Source organism: Opisthocomus hoazin, chromosome 20 (assembly GCF_030867145.1).
Source record: "Opisthocomus hoazin isolate bOpiHoa1 chromosome 20, bOpiHoa1.hap1, whole genome shotgun sequence".
NCBI classification, from domain to species: Eukaryota; Metazoa; Chordata; class Aves; order Opisthocomiformes; family Opisthocomidae; genus Opisthocomus; species Opisthocomus hoazin.
The window spans coordinates 16848634-16869462 of NC_134433.1; the positions used below are offsets into that span (position 1 = coordinate 16848634).

The 20829-nt window shown below is 47.2% G+C and overlaps 2 protein-coding genes across 5 annotated transcripts in view; one reads left to right on the plus strand and one right to left on the minus strand.

The window, feature by feature from the left end:
- PAFAH1B1 (platelet activating factor acetylhydrolase 1b regulatory subunit 1) overlaps positions 1 to 13023 on the plus strand; it is a 36420-nt gene extending 23397 nt beyond the window's left edge. For all 3 annotated transcript variants that reach the window (XM_075439976.1, XM_075439977.1, XM_075439978.1), the window contains exons 4-11: positions 1066 to 1140; positions 2145 to 2351; positions 4295 to 4463; positions 6711 to 6813; positions 7555 to 7783; positions 9237 to 9338; positions 9971 to 10127; positions 11416 to 13023. In XM_075439976.1, the coding sequence (XP_075296091.1) occupies positions 1066 to 1140; positions 2145 to 2351; positions 4295 to 4463; positions 6711 to 6813; positions 7555 to 7783; positions 9237 to 9338; positions 9971 to 10127; positions 11416 to 11489 (1116 nt within the window). In that variant the 3' untranslated portion in view covers positions 11490 to 13023. The remainder of the gene's footprint in view (positions 1 to 1065; positions 1141 to 2144; positions 2352 to 4294; positions 4464 to 6710; positions 6814 to 7554; positions 7784 to 9236; positions 9339 to 9970; positions 10128 to 11415) is intronic.
- A 3539-nt stretch (positions 13024 to 16562) lies between these two features.
- Positions 16563 to 20829, minus strand: part of CLUH (CLUH binding protein of NUMT mRNA) — a 38944-nt gene continuing 34677 nt past the window's right edge. For both annotated transcript variants that reach the window (XM_075440525.1, XM_075440524.1), the window contains exons 25-26: positions 19595 to 19668; positions 16563 to 18388 (exon numbers count right to left, since the gene is read on the minus strand). In XM_075440525.1, the coding sequence (XP_075296640.1) occupies positions 18220 to 18388; positions 19595 to 19668 (243 nt within the window). In that variant the 3' untranslated portion in view covers positions 16563 to 18219. The remainder of the gene's footprint in view (positions 18389 to 19594; positions 19669 to 20829) is intronic.

The window sequence follows — 20829 nt, forward strand, 5'->3', positions numbered from 1 at the left end:
GTTAATAGGTGGGAGGAAAAAAAAAAAAGAGTAATCCTCTGGCTTTTACAATAACGTCAACTGTTCATTGTTGCTCCTCAGCTATTCCTTGGAGCCCAAAGGCAAAATATTTAGTGGAAGAAAAATGTTCTTCATTAAAATTTTGTTAGAGTGGCAGAATCAGTGGTAATTTCTCCAGGAGCTGAGGTGGTGTTCAGTAGGGCGAGTGTAATAGTCTGCTTTCTGCTTCAGTTACTGAAGTAAAGATGCAGGGAGAGTGTACTTAAAGCTTGTCTTTGAGAAGGTAGCACAAAATAATGCTGTATTATGGTGGTAATTTGAGTTTAACAATAATCAAGTTTTTTAAAAAAACAAATAATCTTAGTTAGCTTGGGCTAACTGAGTTTCAAGTGAGGTGGAGTGTATGGAATCCTGCTCTGACAGCTGGCTGCCACTTCCAAGCAGCGTGTGCTTCCATGAGAGAAAACGTGCGTTCTGCGAACGAGTAACAGCGCTAGCACAGTCTGAGCTCTGAAGGTAGGAGTTGTTCAGCTGCTCATCCTCTAGTTGATGGGTGTGGAAGAGCAGGCTGTCTTTGGGAGACAAATTGCCAGTTCTGTATGGCTTGGTCCTGCAGTCAGCATTGTTCTTTCTAAGAGTTTTAGTTGGGTGGAGGGATGGGGGGAATCCTGTAACGAAATACGGCACAGCGTTCTGAAATATGTAAAGCATTTCAAAAGCTTTGAAGTAGTGAAGATAGAAAACAGCATAGATAACAGTTTAGTCCTAGGTTTTGAATTTTATTTGCAGAATCTAGCATCATTAATCTGTACTGTTGCAGTATTTTTAATTAAAAATTATATTTGAAAATGGTTTCCTCTTTTCTGTGTATGTAAAATGTAGCTATTGAGATTTGAAGTGTGGTTGTTCTGTTTAACTAGTAAAACTGATTATAGTCTTTTTCTTGAATTCCTCTCTTTGTGGTCAAGAGTTTTATTAAAATGAGCTGTTTACATTGCCTCTGAAGAAACACTCTACAGGCTTTAGAGCTAGAATTTATTAATTTATTTAAATGCTTCTCCTCAGAATGAAGAGTTAGATAAGAAGTATGCGGGACTTCTGGAAAAAAAATGGACATCTGTTATAAGATTACAAAAGAAGGTAAGTAGAGTGCTGATGGATTTACTTGTATAAAAAGCTATGTCTGAAAGCGAACATTCATCACACATTTTCCTTGCCAGACACATGCAGGGTTTAGAAAATGATGCCTCAAAGATGAATTTTGAGCACATGATTAGGGAAAATAGCTAAATCCATGTTGTAGAAAATATTTTGTCTATCTCGGCGCTAGCGGAGACATCCTCTCAGTTTCTTTATAAAAATTTCTTGACCTCAGTTTATGGATTGCATGTGCAGTTTCTGAAGCTGGGCGGGAAAGAGATGCCTTAAGGCAGTTTGTGAGTGGAAAGATTGAATAGCTGTCTCCGGAAGGCTTGACTGGTTTAGCAGGTAAAAACCTCTGCTGCCAGTTGTCTTTGGCCATTATGTTAGAGGGAAGAAACCATTAACTCCAGTGCGTTAGAGCAAGTGATTCTGCTGCGAGTGGACAGTACAAAACTCTTTTTAGTAATGCTTCAATGGATCTAGAGTGTATTCAAAGCAAAAAAAAAAAAACGCAAAAAGCCAGTGTGCTAACAATAAAGACCTATCTGTTGTGAGGGTTAGTACATCTAGGGTTTTATTGCACCTCCAGTTTCTCTGCTGTTGGCTAACATGCATGCCGTCTCAGGGATACAAAAAATTCCTTTTTGTTGATACAACCTTCTTCAATAGTTTGTTAAAGTAGTAGCTCAAACATTTTCGTACAGTATTTGAGCGAACATGATTTTGTAGAACTCTTTTTTTTTTTTTTTTTTCTGTCAAAATATTTGGGAAGTTGGAGAAGAGTAAATGATTGAATTATTAATTGATAAATGATTAATTAAGGTTTAATTTTTAGAAATACCAACAGTATTGCACGATGGTAATCAGTTTGGATCCATGCAATCTTTGCTTTACTGTGGGTTTGGGAGCCAGTTGGTATTTGGATTGTTAATGAGTGAAGGTGAATTAGATCTTGGTATAAAACTAGAAATGAATTGTCTCTTTAAAATTCATAAACTTAGGTAATGGAATTAGAATCGAAGCTGAATGAAGCTAAGGAAGAATTTACATCAGGTGGACCTCTTGGTCAGAAACGAGACCCTAAAGAGTGGATTCCTCGTCCTCCAGAGAAGTATGCATTGAGTGGACATCGGAGTCCTGTCACTCGAGTCATTTTCCATCCAGTTTTCAGTGTTATGGTCTCTGCTTCAGAGGATGCCACAATAAAGGTACGTGTTTGCTACAGAAAATTGAACTAAGCAAGTTAGAGACTGTGTGTTATGTGACACCAGTACTTCAAGCTAGACGTGTGCTGTACTGGTGGAAGACGGATTGTTTCACGTTCTGCTTTAGCTTCAGTAAGGACAGTTCTTTCACCTGTGATGTCCTGTGTAATCTACAAATTTTAGTTTTATGCTGGTCCAATTAATATCTTCAAGAATATTTTATTATCCTTTGACTTGAGGAAAAAACAATTAAGGTAATGGGGACTTAGAGACTGGAGAACTAGATAAAGGATCGTTTGGGGAAGAGTGCGTTTTGGCTGCTCGGTAGAGGAGTGGTGGCACAGTGTATAGAGTAGTGGTGTGGTGAGGAGGAAGTTGCCTCAGGTCACCTGAAGTGATTATTTTTAAAGCTGAGTTAAAGTGGTTATGCAGCTGTGTTCTGAACTGAAAATTAGTTCTTCACATTTCTTCCAAATGGGACATGGGTCTCATGAAGTCCCAGTGACTTTCAATGACTTGAAATGGTCTTCGTAGGCCTTTATTGCAGTGTACAGTGGCATGAAGAGATCTGTTGTGGTAGGCAAGTAGTTTCTCATTTTAACATCCAATAAAGACATGATTGTGCATTTTGTTGTTGTTTGAATGTCACGTTTTAAGGGAATTATCCCAAGAAAGGATACTTCTCATTGTTCTCTTCTATGCTGGTTTGAAAACTATTTGGAAAATTGCTGTTCTGAAAAATGTTGAGTGGCATGTTAAGTACTGTGCTTAGTGCGAGTTGTTCTAATAGTGGCTACGTGTTGGAGAAGATAAAAAATGTTAGCCAGATCTAGTTCATAAAAAGCTTTAACCTGTTCTTGTTTCTGCAGCAGACTTGAACATAGAGGACTTGTGTGGTTTTCTTCAAGCAGACAGGGCCAGCTGAAGCAGTGACAGCTCTGTTAGCTGTTGTAGAGGAGCCTAATTAGCTTTGGTTTTGCTCCCTCTTACGGATACACTGGATGAATTTCCTCATTCTTGAAGTCGAGCTGTGTAGCTTACTCTGACTGCTGCAGTCCCAATGATGGCAGTCTGTTGGGATGGTGGATTATTTTTGTTGTTGGGTGGTTTCTTGTGGGGGGTTTTTTCGCATGTGATTTAAAATGAAATGTCTAATTTTGTGCTTGAGAGAGACAATAAAATGTGTAGGATCTTGTTTAGTTTCAGAGGCTTTTGTTTGTTGTTAGATGACAGACGACTGACTTAATTAGCAGGCGAGAATGGGGCCTTCATGCTATCTTGCAGTCATTAACTGCAAACACTTACTGAATCTTTGATAAATTCTGTAATCTATTAATGTGTGCATATCAGACTCTTTAAAGTGATTTGGATTATCATTCCTAATCATTCTCAATACCGCTCTTAAGTATGCAGAATCTTTGCTATTTGGTTCTGAAGCACCAAGTTAATTCCGGAGCCACAGTAAAGCTTGGGAAAAGGGGGAAGGGTGGGATTCTTAAAGGTGGTGCTTTCCCCACCGACTGAAAATAGGCTGTGTTGCCGCAGTTAGAGAACTAGCGTAGAAAGAATGGAGAAGAACAATCTGTACGAAGTGGATTTGCTCTGTCCAATGTTTTCTAAATTGATCATCTTTATTTTTAAGGGTATTGGGTTCTAAGACTTTAGGTGCAATGGAACTTATTTTCCTGCTGTGTTTATAGTGTTTTAAGTTAGCTGAAAAACAGTTTTCAAGATGCATTACTTCAGTTAATTTATAAGTAACAACATCATATAAAAATAATGCTTATTTTTCTGTGCTCTTAGGCTTCTTAGGGCTGTCTTTCTTTGTCTCTTCCTCAATTAATTATTGAATAAGGTGCCAGACTGTCCTACAGAGTGCAAATGCAAGGCTGGAGAATACAAAGAGTAATAGGTTGCTGTTAACGGATTTTCTGTTCACTTGTCAGGTGTGGGATTATGAGACGGGAGACTTTGAACGAACCCTTAAAGGGCATACAGACTCTGTGCAAGATATTTCCTTTGACCACACTGGCAAGCTATTGGCCTCCTGTTCTGCTGATATGACCATTAAGCTATGGGATTTCCAGGGCTTTGAGTGCATCAGAACTATGCATGGTAAGGCATAAAGGGAATTGATTTAGCAGTCTGTAAAGTAAAGAGATTTTTTTTTTTTTTAATTCTAGGAAAACTGCTGATGTGGAAAGCGGTTATAAACCAGAGTATTGTCCAAAAGAAGGAGGGGGATATTTTGATGCTTTGAGTGCTCTGTAAATAAGGTGGATGTTTAGTGTCTATGGAATGAGATAGCATCTCAGATCTGCTATGCATGATGCTGTGGGAAGCATCCCGTGATGATACTGAAATGAAATGGCAGTTAGAGGGGTTTAGCGCTAAAAATTAAATGCTTACTAGACAATAAAACTGTGCCTTCAAATCAGTCAAAAATTACCTCCTTCACCCCTCTGTTTCCCTGATGTGCTGCTTCAGGAAGGAAGCACTTAGTGCAAAAGATGTTCTGCATGTACTGTGGAGTCTGCTTTCATGTCGATTTCGGATGAACGTGCCCTTTGCATTAGGCTCAAAAGCTGTAGGAAAAAATGGGAAACCACCACAACTATAAGATTCTAATATTGACAGCAACTATTTATTTTATAGTCTTAATATAAAAACATTTTTATGCTGCTGCTTGTCTTGTTTGTAATGTCATCTTGTAGAATTGGTGAGTAGGAATAGAGACTGTTTGAGATTTATGACAATAAATACACAAATACATACCAACGAAAACAGAAAGCTGTTGACCTTTGTGCCTACAGTTCTTTAAACACCACAGAAACTGTTGTAGAGGAAGAACAGACCTTGCGGCTGGCTGATAGCAGGAAAATACAGAAGGGGTGGTTTTTTGGCCTTTAAAGATTTCTGTATGAACACATGTGCATTAGGTGTATTTTTATGAACTAGATGTTGTAACACGTGCTTGGGTGAACTAGCTTCATGTGTGTTGCCAAATCAACTCAATTTCAAGTAGAAGGACATAAATAGTCTTTTTAGTGAGGAGTTGTACCATGACTGGGCTGAAACTAGTATTCTCTGACACTTCAGATACTTGATCACTGGTGGGATTGCTTTTTAGTAGGAGTTCAGCAGGGACTCTTGAGTTCTCAGTGGAAAAAATGGAAGTGAAAATTGTGAAGGTGTACATGGTAGGTGCATGGCTTGCAAGACACAATGTAGCTGCTAATGAAGGGAAAAAAGCAACTTATTAGTGAACTTCCTGGCTATAACGTCTTTGAAAAAAGAACATCAGATCTCCAGGTAAAAAAAAAAAAAAAAAAAAAAAGGCTGTTCAATGTCTCTAATCTGTTGAGAAATTACATATACTCTAAACTACTGATCTCAGAAGATTCACTTCTAATCCAAAAAATTTTAAGCAAGGACAATTGCGGGGCTTAAAGTAAGACAAGTGCATGAATTATGTACAAACTGTTATGGTCAAGCATGCACACTGGAGTTGTCAAAAAAGCCTTACCCAACAGTTTGTTCTGGATAATACTGAATTTTCAAAACAGTTAATTCTAATGTTTGCCACTTTGGGAAGTTTAAGTTGTAATGTTTTGTAAAACTGGAAATGAATAGTCTTTACAGAGTGTGTTATCTCCCTTTGTATGTTATGTCCCATTGCTTGTGGGATGAGTCAGGTCAAGAGCTGAAACTACGTACACGAGGTCATAAGGAGTTTGCATTAAGGAGACAATCCGGATGCTTTTCCTGACTCAGCATTGATAGTCTTCCTCTCGGATCTCTCAACAGAAGTAGAAGTTGCTGTCTTATAGATAGAGTGGCTGCTTACTTGGATCTTGAATCAGTGCAGTACAGTGTTTTAATAAAACCTAATATCAGAAGTCTGGAATCATTCAGTCTTCTAGCATTAAGCCTCTGCAGTGATGTTTGGCATGCCTCTCTCACTCAAGACCTGTTTTCCTTTTGAACACCTGCGTAGTGCATCAGCATACTGTAATCAGACCTAACTGAGAATTTTAAAGACAGTCCCTGTTGCAGCTCTCTTCTAAACTACTAGCTTTTCTAACTGTGTGCCAGTGTTGCCTGCAGTGGTGAGTGTCTGATTTTAAAACATCTTAAGGAAATGTTGGAAACAGTTTTAAAGGATGCTCAATGTCCAGCCTGTGTGGTTTCTAAAAATATAAATTATTATTTCATAAAATCTAAAGTTTACACGTAAAGATTATTCCATAACACATGCACTACTGCTGTAGATACTTTGCCAAGATAAATGAATAGCAAATCCTTTGTGCTCTGTAAAAACTATTACAGTGCCACTTAATAATGCTTTTATTTTGTTTTTAGGTCATGATCATAATGTTTCTTCAGTAGCCATCATGCCCAATGGAGATCATATAGTTTCTGCCTCCAGGGATAAAACTATCAAAGTGTGGGAAGTCCAGACAGGGTAAGTGCAATTCTGACCAAACAAAACAAGCGTGAACCACTGTTTGTAAGAAATGGGCCACATAAATCTTGAATGTCAGCAAACATTATTTGAATACAGGTATAATGTTGTGCAATTCACTTAAGGATTCTGCCTTAGATCATTAAGCAGAGGGTTTTAGGTTTTGGCACCAACCAGTTAAAACTAACTGGCTTTATCTTTCTGGGAGCTATGGGAGTAGCACACCACAACTCAGGACGAGGTAGGAACATAAAGTCAGTGGTTAACCGCAAATGTAAAGGGAACATGAGAGGAGGGAGAAGTCTGTTACCTTTCTTGACACAGATCAGCGTATCTCCTGATTTTGATTTGTCTTCTTGCTTGTTTCGTTCATCAGTTGCCTCTTGAATCCATCCATTTGCTACAAGTTGTAGATGAAGGCTATCTGACCTGTAAAACTGTACTTGTTCTTTAAACACCTGTTTAATGGAAGCTGTTGTGTCAACTTCATTTTTTCCCTGAGCTTCCTGCTTTCTACCTTTAACAAGGATTTGCAAGTTCTTGGCTGTCACTTCTTTTTCATGTCAAATTCCTTTCCGTGAGCTGTTTTATGGCCTTGCACATCACCATCCAGGATGGACACATGCATGCTAAAATATTTTCTCTTCTAAGAGTAGGTCAAGCGTCCTTAAATCTCAAAAGCATGTGTAGTGGTTTTATTGCGATGTTAATTGAGTCATGCTGTGTTTCTCTTTTGAATAGCTACTGTGTGAAGACTTTCACGGGTCACAGAGAATGGGTGCGCATGGTGCGGCCTAACCAGGATGGCACCTTAATTGCCAGTTGTTCTAATGACCAAACAGTTCGTGTTTGGGTGGTAGCGACAAAGGAATGCAAAGCTGAGCTCCGAGAACATGAGCACGTGGTAGAATGCATTTCCTGGGCCCCCGAGAGCTCGTACTCCACCATATCAGAAGCTACAGGCTCAGAGGTAACATTTCCAATGCTATTAAATAAGCACATAGTGAGATTTTTGACTACGCTCTATATAGAACATACTGGATAGTGTTTGGAACAACTAAGCTTTGTTCTCAAAGTGCTGGGCAGATATAGCAGATGTAGGAGTATTTTTTGCTGAACATACTTGGTCTGCTGTTATTCCCCCATCTTGGCTTCATAGGATCCATGCTTTTGTGGTTTTTAACAGTCGGACCCTGCCTTTGCGCTCAGGAAAGAGGACTTGGAGAGTTCCTCTGTTTCTGAGAAGGCTGAGAGTGGGACCACTTTCACATATTTCAGCTAAGAAACGTGGAAGGTAGCTTATCTGGCATAATGTGAAGATTATAAGGATGCTCAGCAACTGAAAGTTGTGGGGGGAAGTTGAGTCAGGAATGCAGAAATAAAGCTGCTTTGGGTGTGTTGTGCTGGAATTAAGCTTTGACTGCCGTGTCCTAGTGTGCAAAGTTAATGATAGGAGAAAGCATTCTTTTAACAAAAATAAATCCCCATTTGTGTGATCAGATACATCTTCAAGATGGCTTACTGAAGGTCAGCAAAAATTTCCTTCTAAGGATGCCAACGTGTAGAAGAAATGAGCTAGAAATTAACTCCAATTTCTAGTTAAACCCCAAGCATCTCTGCCTTGCCCCCTTCCTCAAAAAGGACACAAATACCCAAGGGGAAAACAAGATACACTGCAGACAGGGACTTGCCTAGTGATGGATTTTACACGTTATTTCAGTCAAATTTTACCTGTGTCCTTATAAGATCCTTACAGTCTTTCAATCAAGAGTAATTAAAGCTGAATTCGAGTGTTCAGTTCCTTTTGCAGCGGTGACTGCCTGAGGTGGTGTCCCCTGCCCTCTGCCGGGCTCCGCAGCTGGGTCACCCACTACAGTGCTTGCCTTGAGCAAGCAGCGGGTTCATGTTAGCTCCACAGCTGAAACATTTCAAGTGCTGAGAACTAAACCAGTCTTTCATACTTTGGGTGACTACAAATAGAAATGAGTTCACAGTAGGAACTTTTAAAAATGCTTGAACTCGCTTCATGACTTTGTGAAGAATGAGAACTCAAAGGTATGTCTGAACTTCCTCCTCTTCCGTCCTGAGGTGTGTGACTACTCGAACTGCGTCTGCTATTAAAAGAGGATGTCTTCTGGTAGGCAGGTGTGGATTCAGGGTATTATTTGGCTTGGTACATCAGCAGGATGTACAACCATTTCTTTTAACAGTTTAATTCCTTTTATTTTTTATGTATTTCTCTCAGTATTAGTAACAAAATGCCTGTGACTCTTGGCTTTGGCGTGGTGTCTTTATTAGCTGTAAGCTGTCGTACAGTCTAAAGCTTCTAAGAAATAGTGCTCAGAAGGGATCTGCTTCCTCCCTCTTCCCCCACCCCCCCTCCGCCCCATGTATGCCATAACTTAAAGCATAATTTTCTATAGACTAAGAAGAGTGGCAAGCCTGGGCCTTTTCTGCTATCTGGATCCAGAGACAAGACCATTAAGATGTGGGACATCAGCACTGGCATGTGCCTTATGACACTCGTAAGTTCATTTGTTTTTCTGGGGGTCATAGCTGCATATGTCAGACCAGTTCTAATGGAATGAATTGTCTTCTGTGTTTTATGTTCTCAAGAGAAGCCAGAGTTACTGAAATAAGAGAAACACTGGAAATACAGTTTTAATGGCTTCTGTGGTTGCTAAGAAATACTGAGGATCTCAGAATACGTAGTATGAATGCAGGAGTACTGTGGTGTAGTTCTTGTGATGGGTAGCTTCGTTTGTCTACAGAAATGCGGATAACTGTCTGAATTTTGTGTTCTGTAAAAGGTCGCGGTCTTTCGATGTGTTGGTCTTCCTGTGGGCTGGGGCCTGCTGTTTTCCAGCCTGTATTCAGGCTGGACAGGGTGCTGGGGGTGGGGAGCAGAATCAGTGCAGATCACATGAGGACATCTGTTTGTTTGCCTTCAAGGACAGGAACTTGCATTGTTGGTGGCGCTGATACAGATGTAATAATAGAAACTGAAGATAAACTTTGAGTTCTAGTAGGTTTTAGAAAGCTAAATGCTATCCTTGCAGGAACAGGGCAAGGAGCTGCTCAGTTTGCCGTAGCATGAACTGTAGAACGCTTAGCCTTGAAACATGCACCTGCTCACTGATTTCTCCTTATGCACAAGGTGGGCCATGATAACTGGGTACGTGGCGTTCTGTTCCATTCTGGGGGAAAGTTTATTTTGAGCTGTGCTGATGACAAGACTCTACGTGTCTGGGACTTCAAGAACAAACGATGCATGAAAACCCTCAATGCGCACGAACACTTTGTTACCTCTTTGGGTATGTATTGTTGTGCAGTGCTTGCTACAAAGTACAGAGCCAGAGATCAGATTTTTCTGCATCTCCACCTGCTGAAGTTGAGCGCCAAGCTAGACACTTGCGTTTTGGATTCCAGAGAAGTTTTGTGCTATGTGTATTTTAATATATTAAGGACAGATAGGAATTTCGAGCATGCTGGATTTTTCCACTTCTGTTGCCAGTGTTGGATAAAGACTGAGCTGCCAGGGTGTGCTGGAACCTTTCACCGCTGAGCGTGTAGGCGTTTGGGGAGTGCTGTATTGCAAATGCCCAGCAAAACAAAAAAAGGGAGGGGGGGAGAGGCAAAGCAAAACAGTCAGAAAAAAATGAAACTTTGAATTCCTGGGCTTTCCTGTTTGATATTACCAGATCCTGGTAGATGTTCATTACCCCCTGCCCTGGCAAAACCCAAACCAACCAGCCCCTCCCTACTCAGCAAAGCTGGCTTTGCTCTGGAATCTTCCCTGTTGTTGCTTTCTCTGTGCTCCTTGGGCACTGTGTAGCTGCTCCAGCAAAGCTGGGCGAGTTGGCTTAGCGGTGGGCCTGGGACTGGGTACTAGAGTTTCCTGATCAAATGTGCAGGTCTACTAAAAAGGCAGAGTTGGTGACCTCACTCTTAATTGTTGAAGAGAGATGATCAGAAAGGGGCAAAGAAAAGTTGTTAGATGAAGAACACTAAACTGTGAGCACGGATTGGCTGCTTCAGTTTGCAGATTGCTTTGCTGAACCCTTTCTGCACAGCAAGGTTTTTTGATTCCTCGTGGTTGAACTTCCCAGTACAGTTGTCTGACCCAGTCCAAAGCTGATTTGTATATATGAAATATTTTGGGATCTCCTGAGAAACAGTCCACTTAAATTTTTTTTTTTTTTTTAAATACTAGCTCACAGCCTGTATTCCCTACAGCAAAACGTCAAGTTTCTTGACTTCTGATTCTTGTGACTACCTCTTGCATAACTACATGAAGTTCTGTCTTCTGGTGGTAGCAAAGGGTTCTATCAGTTTGAGATGTTTTGGACTCCTCTCTGTTACAACTTTCATCTGGATTTCTTTTCTGTGAAAACTGCTTTACAACTGAACTGAAGGTGGATTTTCACGCTTTACAGAAGTAGAGCGTGAGAGAATTTGCCTTCAGAACTACAGACATGACGAGCTTTGAAATTCAGTCTTTGAGCTGGTATCGTGTTTTTGAAAAAGCAATGACATTCAGTGAGAGTGGAAAATAGGAAAGTTCTGGGTTCGTTCTTAACGTAAGCTTTTCTTTCCTCGCAGATTTCCACAAGACGGCACCGTATGTGGTTACTGGAAGTGTAGATCAAACAGTAAAAGTGTGGGAGTGCCGTTGATTGAATTCACATTTGACCCCTTTTTCCTCTGGATGCACTCAGATACCATGGTTACCCATTGAGCTCTGTTTAAATAAATATTGTCCTTTCATGTAAATTATTCTGGATGTAGATTGAGCTTATTAAATGTTACACACAAAGTATTCATGCATGGTGAATCCAAATTGTATACTGTAAATTTACATACGTTGTCTAGAAGTACCATAGGTTTAAGAACATGGGCTGGCATTGGTCACATCAGACCTGAGAAGGCAGAAGCTGGATAATTGGAATAGGGCACTTAACTGAATAGTTGACAGTGTCGTTCTATGTCGGATAATTATACCTGTTTTTCTTTCTGCTGTCTGTTGGTGCCTGAATTGGTGACCTCATTTGGGAAAAGTTTTGTAGGGCTCTTTCAGAAATGTGTATCTATGTAACATCACTTAAGTGTGCTTAATAAATCTTCTCTACGAATACTAGATAATAAGGCTGCAATTCAGAATCTTCTGAACCTTATATGTAATTAATGGAAATTAATTAAACTCTGGAATATTTGTCATGAAACATTTGCCAAATCAACAGAATACACTTGTTTTGGCCTCCTATCACGCAAGGGTTGGTATATTTATATAACTAACTGTAAACCTGAAGTAAGACAACAAATCTTAGTAGCAGCTGATGTGATAAATGTATTTATTTTTTATTTGGTCATTCAATGGTTAAGCTGTGCTGTTAAACTAAGTTTAAATGGGTTTTTTTGGTTTGGTTTTTTTTTTTTTTTTTTTTTTTTTTTTTTTTTTTAATGCTAGACAAACTTCCAGGAGGAGTTGTCCATCCCACTAGAATTTAGTGGTCTCATTTCCACTAGAGCTTGGTCTCCCAGATGACTGCCATGGTACAACTTGCTGTTTGCTTTCAATGTTTGTTAGAGATGTGCAATTCCCGTTACACAACAGTATCAGAGTCCGCTTCCCTCTTAGTCACGTGCGGGAGGTTGGGGCAGACAAAGGTTTCTTCGTTTCTTCAGTGCCTCCTTGGAGACCCTTTTGAAAATGAGGTTATACGTACCTTGACAGGACATGTGGCTTGAACAACGACGCACTGCGGGTTGCGTGTTGAGAGACACCTCGGGATCCAGGATGTCAATGCTGTAAAGAAAGCACTAAATACCTTGAGAGTCAGATCATAGTCACAGATTGATGCAGGCTTCTAAAAGAAACACAAAACACCATCACCAAAACGAAGTCCATCCGTGGGAATGATGCTGTCCAGTAAATGCTTAAAACCAAATTGCATCAGCAAAACTGGCCCAGCTTGGTCATGAGTATTTATGGTGTTTGATGTATACAATTTTGAATTTGCATATCCCTAAAGTTACATATTTTGATCTGAAGTGAATGAAAATATTATAAAATAATATTTTAATCAGCATTTTTGTGACAAATTCCATTGTAGATAACTAAGAATTGCAATACTTATCAAACTAACCAGGTCTTTTTAAAAATCCACTTTAAAATTTACAGTGTAATGAAGTACCAGTCTGATGTTTTAACAGAGGAATTTGTGCTTTATTTTATTCATTTTGTTTAATACCTGGCTTTTAAAACTGTCCCTTTTAAAATCCGAGTCGGTGACCACCCGGGGTCGGCTGAGGGTGCGCCTGGGGCACGGCGCAGCGCTCGGTCCCGCGGCCGGCTCCGCTGCTGGGGGTGGAGGGGCCGGGGCGGGGGTCGGGGCCCGATCCTGGCGTGCCCCTTGGGAGGGCTGAGGGCAGGGGCTGCTGGCGGGCGGGAGCCAGCGCCAGGGTCAGGCGAGCCTCTGACATCCCGTGGTTTATGTCATTTTCAGTCTGTGTTTCTGCAGTTAAGCATGCACCAATAAAGTATTTTTTTGTTTGTTAGCTGCTTGGACTGGAAGAGTTTGCTGCTTTTTGTCCCGTTTGAGAATTCCAGATACATGAGTAGTGCATCTTAAACTCCCTCGGCGCGACTGTAAAGTAATAACATTTGTTTAATTCCTGGTAGGACCGATAAACTTAATTCAAGTACGGAGTGAGCCACGCTCATGTACATTATTCATGACCATGAATGAGAAATTAAAGGTACCTGTTGAGTGGAAGTTGTCTACGACGTGTTTTCCCGTGAGCACACAGGTGTTGACAAGGACCAACAACTCGCTGAGGTCGCGTACGCAGCGTTTGGTCGCTTGGCTGAAGTGCAGCGCAGTTGGCCGCCCTCCCGTGCAGTGAGCAGTGAATAATCTCAGGGACGGTCCGGAACGGAGCGGAAGGTAAAGCCCTGTTTAGGCGAAGGCGCCGGGGTGGTGCGGGATGGCTGCCGGGCCGCTGCCTCGCGCCCCTGCCCGCGGTGCTGTCGGCCGGGCGGAGGGCGCGCGTACCGGAGGGTCCGAGAGCTGCCCCGCTGCCTCGGCGCTTCCCCCCCTGAAACTGGCATCGCTTCAAACCAGCGGCCGAGAGAGCGGGTGGGCGACAGGGGCCTTGGCACAGAGCGGGCAGGCGGTCGGTGCCGCCGCACCGAGGCGACGTGCCCGGGAGGCCTGAGGTGCATTGGGAAAGTGCAGCGGTGGCTGTGGCTCCGACGTGATCTGGAAGTTGGCATTTGATAGCATCTTGCACTTTAGAAGGTTAAAAAAGCCCGTCCTGCTTCTGTGTGTGGTGTGAGCAGTGGCGTGGCCGGGGCAGACGGAGAGGAGCCCAGCCCTGGCTGCCAGCCGGGTGTCCCAGGGCTGCGGAGCCGCTGTGCGGTCGGGAGAGCGGTGGCTGCAGACTCGCCAAGCCCAGCCTGCTGCCAGCACCCCCCTTCCTCCTCCTGTTCGCGTGGGAGCTGCCGGAGAACACAGCTCTAAAGAGCTTTTGATGCACACGAAAACTATTTAAAAGGTTATGCTTTGTTTTTGTAGACAGTGGTGGCTTGATAATCCTTTTAATGATTTGAGTATTAAGGAAAAATACTGAGTTGAGTGAAGGAGAAGCGCACTTAGCGTGCGTGACGTGCTGTCCCGCCGTCCCGAAGGCCGGTGCAAGTCTCCTAGCGCAGCGCGTGCGTCCAGGGGCGCGAAGGGCGCTGGGGGGGCAGGTCGCAGCGCCGTGAACTGCCCGTTTTATCTTCCCACTGTGTCGTGTCAGTGGCTGCTTTCTTGTCCTGCCTCTCCCTCGGGCTTCCCCAAGGTCACGCAGAAGAGAAGTTAGCAAAATCTGCCAGCTGTAGAAGTTGATCCTGACTTTGACGTGAAGGCAAACATTGAATTTTTTCGTAAGAGCAATGTTAGCGGTTGCAGTTGGAGAAAACAGTTCCCAGGCTGTAGGAGTTAACTGAAGCTATTGACACAATTTTAAAAAAAGGAAATCGGTAAAGGAATGTATATAATACTGCTCTGTGTTTTACAGTAAGATTTGTTGCTCTCAGACTGTGTAAAACAAAATTTATTCATGTTTTCTGCATATTAAAAAAATCTTATTGTACCAATTGGTAAACTATTAAATGCATATAAAACTAGCTGTGGCTTTGTTTCCTTGGGTGGCAAGAATTAAAACCGCTTTGAGAAGAGCTATCGGTGTTTCACCCCAACCTGCTTTTTCCACCAGGCGGTGACGCGCGGCCGCAGCCGGGGGCTGCAGGGGCAGGGGTGGGGGGCTCGGGGGGAGCTTCATGAAGGGGCTTCCCCCCATGTCCGGGCGGTGGGGGGCCCGTGGGGGGCCGTCCCTCGCTGCGGCTGTGTGGGAGCGGGGGGAGCCCGGAGCGGGGCGAGCACAGGGCAGGGAAGGGGGTGGGCGACCAGCTGGGGTGCAGTGGGGGGTTTGTTCCTGGGGCCTGGCCTGCGGTGCCTGGGTGCCGCTTCCGCCCGGGCCAGGGATCCCAAGGGCAGCAGCGAGGAGGTGACCTTGAGGGTGCTGTGGGGGAAGAGACCGCGACCCAGCTGGTGCCAGCCATGCTCCGCGCGCGCGTCCTGCCTGGCAGCGGGCGCAGGCCTGCGGCGCGCTACGGGGAGGCTGAATTCCCTGTGGGAACCCGGCTGCTGACGAGAGGTGGGCTTGGGGCCGAGCCCGTGCGGCAGGGAAAGGCGCCTGCACGCGGTGGGCTTACGGCCAGGGGCCAGCGAAGCGGGAGGTGCTGAGAGCAGGCCGCCGAGTTGAGGAGTGTCGTTTCTCCCCTTCACCTTGTCGATCACGCAGCAAGTGCCTGCCCGCAGGCAGCGGTGTAAGCGCACAGGACTCGTTTCCACCAGTCGCATCCAGCTGCGATACAGCACGGAGGGGCATTAAATCATTCTTCAGCAGCTGGGGTTGAATACAAAAAGCGGTGACACCGCAGGAATCCTGGTCAGCGCTGGGAAGAGCACGCACGCAGCCGAGCGGGCGCTCTGACCAGCACGGCCACGCGACCCCGCGAAGGTCTGACTGGTGACAGTTTCTTGGAGGGCGGCTGTCGCGTCCGTGGGGCGCGAGCTGGGTGACAGCATTCAGTGCTGGGAAAGCCCTGTCTGCGCGGAGGACAAACCCAGTGGATTTCTATCTGCCGCCCTCGGGGCTGCAGCTGCTGTGTGTCCTTCTCCAAACCATCTCCTTTTCGCTGCAGTTGTTTTTGCGGGGCAGCGGCGCAGTTACCTGCCAGCTGCGGGCGCAGCGGAGGGCCGGTGCCTCTCCACGACGGTGACACCGGGGTGCCGAGCCCCGTCGGAGCCCAGCCCGCGTCGCTTCCCCCCCGGGAGGAGGTGGGCCCCGTCTGGGAGCTCCGCAGCTCACTGACCCCCTTCCAGTGACCGCTGCGCCTTCCACCACGGGCCGAGCGCGCTGGGTCCTGCCGCAGCACGGCGCAGCACCCCGGCCCGCACCGCCAGCGCCAGCAGAACCCGGGAGAAGAAACGCTTGCGGGCAGAGCCCTGCACCGTGGCAGCAGGAGGGTTTTGAAGCCCCCTGCTCCCTCCCACCAGCCACAAGAGGTGGCTTCAGGGGTGGTGGCCGGCTTAATGCATCCGGTGCCTCACATCAAACTGTAAAGAAACCAAAGTATGAAGTACCTAAAGTAGTTTACAAAGCTTTTAATGGACCAAAAGACACTAATAAAAGAGAAATCGTGTAGGAAAGATGCACTGTAGTCATTTATTGATTGCTTTCCAGGAAATTCAGAATTTTTCTACTAGGAGCAAGTTCTTTTGCAATAAAGGCTCCTCCTGCTTTGTCACCTCTCGCAGCTGGGAGGCTGCTCCCCCCCCCCCCCTTCCCCCACCCGAGTTACGGCTCCCCGGGAGGTGGCACAGGGCCCGAGGGCGCAGAGCACAGTGACAGCACTTGGTTCTCCACAAGGTCAGTAGAAGCAGCAACGCGAATTAGCACGGGGCACCATCCGTGACAGACACGGCGCGAGGCTGGAGGCGTGGGCAGCGCGCGGCTGTTCCGCAGAGGACGTTCGGCCGTCGGCTCACCCCACGTCCCCCGTGCCGCGAGCAGCCCCGGGCCGTGGGTGACAGCGAGGGGCTCGGTGGCCTCTGCCAGTGCAGTAACGCCCATTGCCAGCAATGGAAGCTCCCCTGGCTACAATCTCAAAACCGGTGTGCAAAACAAGTTCGTTAAGACAGAGTTAGCCATAGGTTTCAGTGCTGTGGGAATTCTTCGTTTTTATTTAAACCCCCTCCCAGCAGCCGAGTCGTTCTGGGTTGTGGGAAACTTCTGCCTCCAGGCTGGGTCAGCTTCCCACCAGGGTGAAGCCCCTCGGCTGCGGGGAATGAGACCAAGGCCCCCGTCCTGCCTCCCCCCCGCCGTCCGTGAGGCCGCGCTTCCCTGCTTGCGCCCAGGCCCCTCTGACGCCGCTACCTCTCGCTCTCTCCTAGGCACTGGGGTTTCCATTGCAATGGAAGTTTGTGCGCTTTTTTTAAACATCAAGCCCTCCCTCTTTGGCTGCAGTATCCCAAGTTACTCAGCTGCAAGCAGAGCAGAGGCGGAACTGTGAGTATCATATATATTTATACTTATATCTCTATCTATCTATATCTTTACCTTGAAAATTAGAATGTGAATGTTACAAAACCCCGCTGAACTGCCAAACTGCCAACCAAAAGTAGCAAAAATGGTTAAAGGAATCCAATGGCTATATCCTGATGTAGAAAATGCTGTACATGTCCCCCGCCTACGGCCACACGGTGCCGGCTTCGGTCAGCTGCGCGGTCCAGCTATGGCTGCGCAGCTTTCCTTCGCCCAGGCTGGGACAGTGACGGGGCAGGGGGAAGGGAAATCAATCTTTTGGCTTGGAATCCGCGTTTTGCAGGAACGCTGAGCAGTGCAGGGGGCTGGTTTTGTACGGGTTTAGCAAAGCCGTGTCCTTAGTCAACACAAAAATGACCTGAGAAATGTTACATACCTCCAGACAGTTCATTTGGAATTCATATGTACAAAGTAGAAAGAACGGATGCTGGGCGCACACACACGACACGGACACACGCGGGCACGACGGCCGCCGGCTGCGCTCACCTAGGCTGGGTCTCTCGCGCGCTGCTGCATCCCGGCCACCTTCCCCGTCCCGTGGCAGACACAAGCTCGGGCAGACAGATTACATTTCTCAGATTAGTTCTTTGCATTGTGTATTAATTGTACCAGTGCAATAACATTGTCAAAAAAGGAGGAGCTGCTCCAGGGGAGTCCGAGACCCTGGGTCAGATTCAGAAAAGGGTGGTTTAAACTTGTTGGGGTTTTTTTGTTTGGGTTTTTTTTTTTTTTTTTTAAGCGAGGTACACGTTAAGCAGAGCTCTGTGTTAGGGGGATCTCAGCAGAAGGCATGCTTGGCTCAGCCTCTTTCTCCTCGGCAGCTTTGTCCTCCGGCTCCAGCGGTTCACCGCTCTTCATGCTTTCCTGGAGCTGCTGGCGTCGCTGCACCTCTGCCTTTAGGTTCTCCAAGTCTTTTTGGCTGAAGGGGAAACCAGGAAGGGGAGCGAATGTTAGAGTCGCTCTGGGAAAAGGGGGTTCAGGGGCCTGGGAAACGCTCCTTGCACTTGCCCTCCTCCTGCCAGAGCCCAGCCCCCGCGTCTCAGCGATACCCGAGCAGGGCTGGGGGCTTCGTCTGCCGCCTGCTTTCGAACCAAGGGGCACCGGGCTGCGGCCCAGCAGCGGCCACGCGGCACGGAGGCAGCGAGGGTCATCTTGTCGATGTCCAGGCAGCCCCCAGCTGTTCCAGGTGAATTTTTCCCAGCAGTGATTATTTACAGCCTTAGAAGAACAGAGTCTCAGCTCAGGTCACCTTTTATTCACCCCCGCCCCAATCAAATTTTTAACTGAAAGTCTAATAAATGAAAAAAAACCCAAAACAATTTCAGAGTACTGCTGTTTAGAGCAAATCTTAAAAGATGATGATGATGACAATCAGGGCTCGTATTATGATCTCAGCTGAGGTTCTTCGTACCCAGATCCTGTGGAGCTGGGGAAGGAATACCCCCAAAACGCGCTTAAAGCAGCCACCCCACTCAGCGGCCTCGCCTGCGGGAGAGCCGACGCTGTTCCTCACAGCCCAGCACTGCCCACGTCACTTCTGGGCAGAGACCAGCGACTGCGCCTCAGCCACCTCCCCCTCTGCAAATGGGGAGCGAACCCCCCCGCTGCGGGGCTGGGGACGCGGGGAGACCCACGAGCAGGGCACACAGCAGCCGCCCTGCCCACGGGTGCCGCAGCTCTGCAGGAGGCTCGCCCGCTTCCCAGCAGCTCCACAGGCAGCCTGTGGGTTTGGGTGCGAGAGCAGATGGCTGCTTCCCGCTCACGGTTCGCTTGGAAAGAGACCCTGACTCCTCACGCAGCGTTCCTCCAAGCAGGAGCTTTCCCAGGGTCACCGAGGGCTGCCTGGGGATCCCACAGAGCACCCCTTCGCCCGTGGCCGGAGCGCCTGCCGGGGACCCAGCACCTTCAAAAGCCCATCTTACGCAGACCAGAGAATTTGTGCCATTATTTACCTGGCGCTGCCTGAAGAGGAGGGACCCAAGATCCCTGGAAACTCCCCACTTTGGGCCAGTGACTCCCAGTGGAAGGGGAGGCTTTGGGTTTACGCTGTCTCCGGAACACAAGATTACACAGAAAGACTACCCGATTTCTCGAGGCACGGTACGACACCGAGGCATCACGCTACCTTAGTGGAATGAAGAGAATTCCATTGATAATGTTGAGCTGCTCCAGGACACTGGCCATGCTGGGAGCTGTGAACTACAGCACAGGAGAAAGAGAAGGTTTTAAAGTCAAAACCCAGTCAGAACGACACAGAGCTCCTAAGCACGCCCAGACACCATTTATGAACAGCCGAGAAAAGCGAGCTCGCGCGTGACACCCTCGGAGCTGGGAGGTGGCATCGTTTGTGTTTTCTACCTGTTTACACCCGTAAGGTGGAGGGCAGCGTCTGGAGGTCCCCAGGCACTGTGGGCAACCTCCCCCCGACCTCTGAGGGGCTTCCGCTAACGGCAGCGTAGGTACCAGCTCAAAGTGTGCTGGGGTTTCTTTCCCCTCCTCCGCGTGTTGCAATAAGGCTGAAATCTTTATCCCCACTTTACGGGTCTGAGCCTCTTGGCTGCACACTATTTCCTGCACTTGGCCGTTCACTCGATTCAGCGTCCTGACGCTCAGATTACTCCGCCACGAGCCCCTCCGGTCTGAACCCCGCTCTTTCTAGTGAGAAGTGGCCCCGGCCGCTCCCGAGCGCTGCCCTGCTCGGCACCCTCCGCAGGGAGGGCCGCGTCTCGGCGGTGGAAGCCCCTTTCCCAGCCCGCTGGCAGCCCCTCGTGTGCAGCTGGCAGGGAGAGTGCCCACCGCACGCGTCCACGTCCCCCCCGCTGCGCCGCAGCCGGCTGCTGCCACCCGCACCCGCGCAGCACGGTGCCAGCGGCTGCGCCCGCTCCCGCTCCGTGCAGGGCAAGGCCCCGCGCCCCGCTCGCTGCCCAGCCTCCCCGCACCACAGAACCCCCGGAAGGAGAACAAAGCACCCGAGGAGAGACGACGGCAGTTCTTAGGATGAGGAACCGCAGTGCTTTTGGACTGGGCAACCCGCAGTGCGCCAGCGCAGCGGCAGGCTCCTGCGCAGGCGTCCCAGGCCCCCACGCCGCGAGCTGCCCAGCGCCCGGTGCCCTGCGACGCAGCCCGAGCGTGGGAGCAAGGGCCAGCGCCCGGAATCGCTCTGTGCGGGAGCGGAGGGGACAGGCGCCGAGTCCGCACTGGGTACGCTGTGCGACGCCTGAGCCGCTGCCTCCACAGGGACCCCCTGCCCAGGGGCCTGCAGCCGGCACAGCCGCAGCCGTAACTCGCCTGTCCTTCCGCAGCAGCCACACACAAGTCCCCGCCTTCACGGCGCGCGCTCTCGATCGTGCTCGCGGCAGC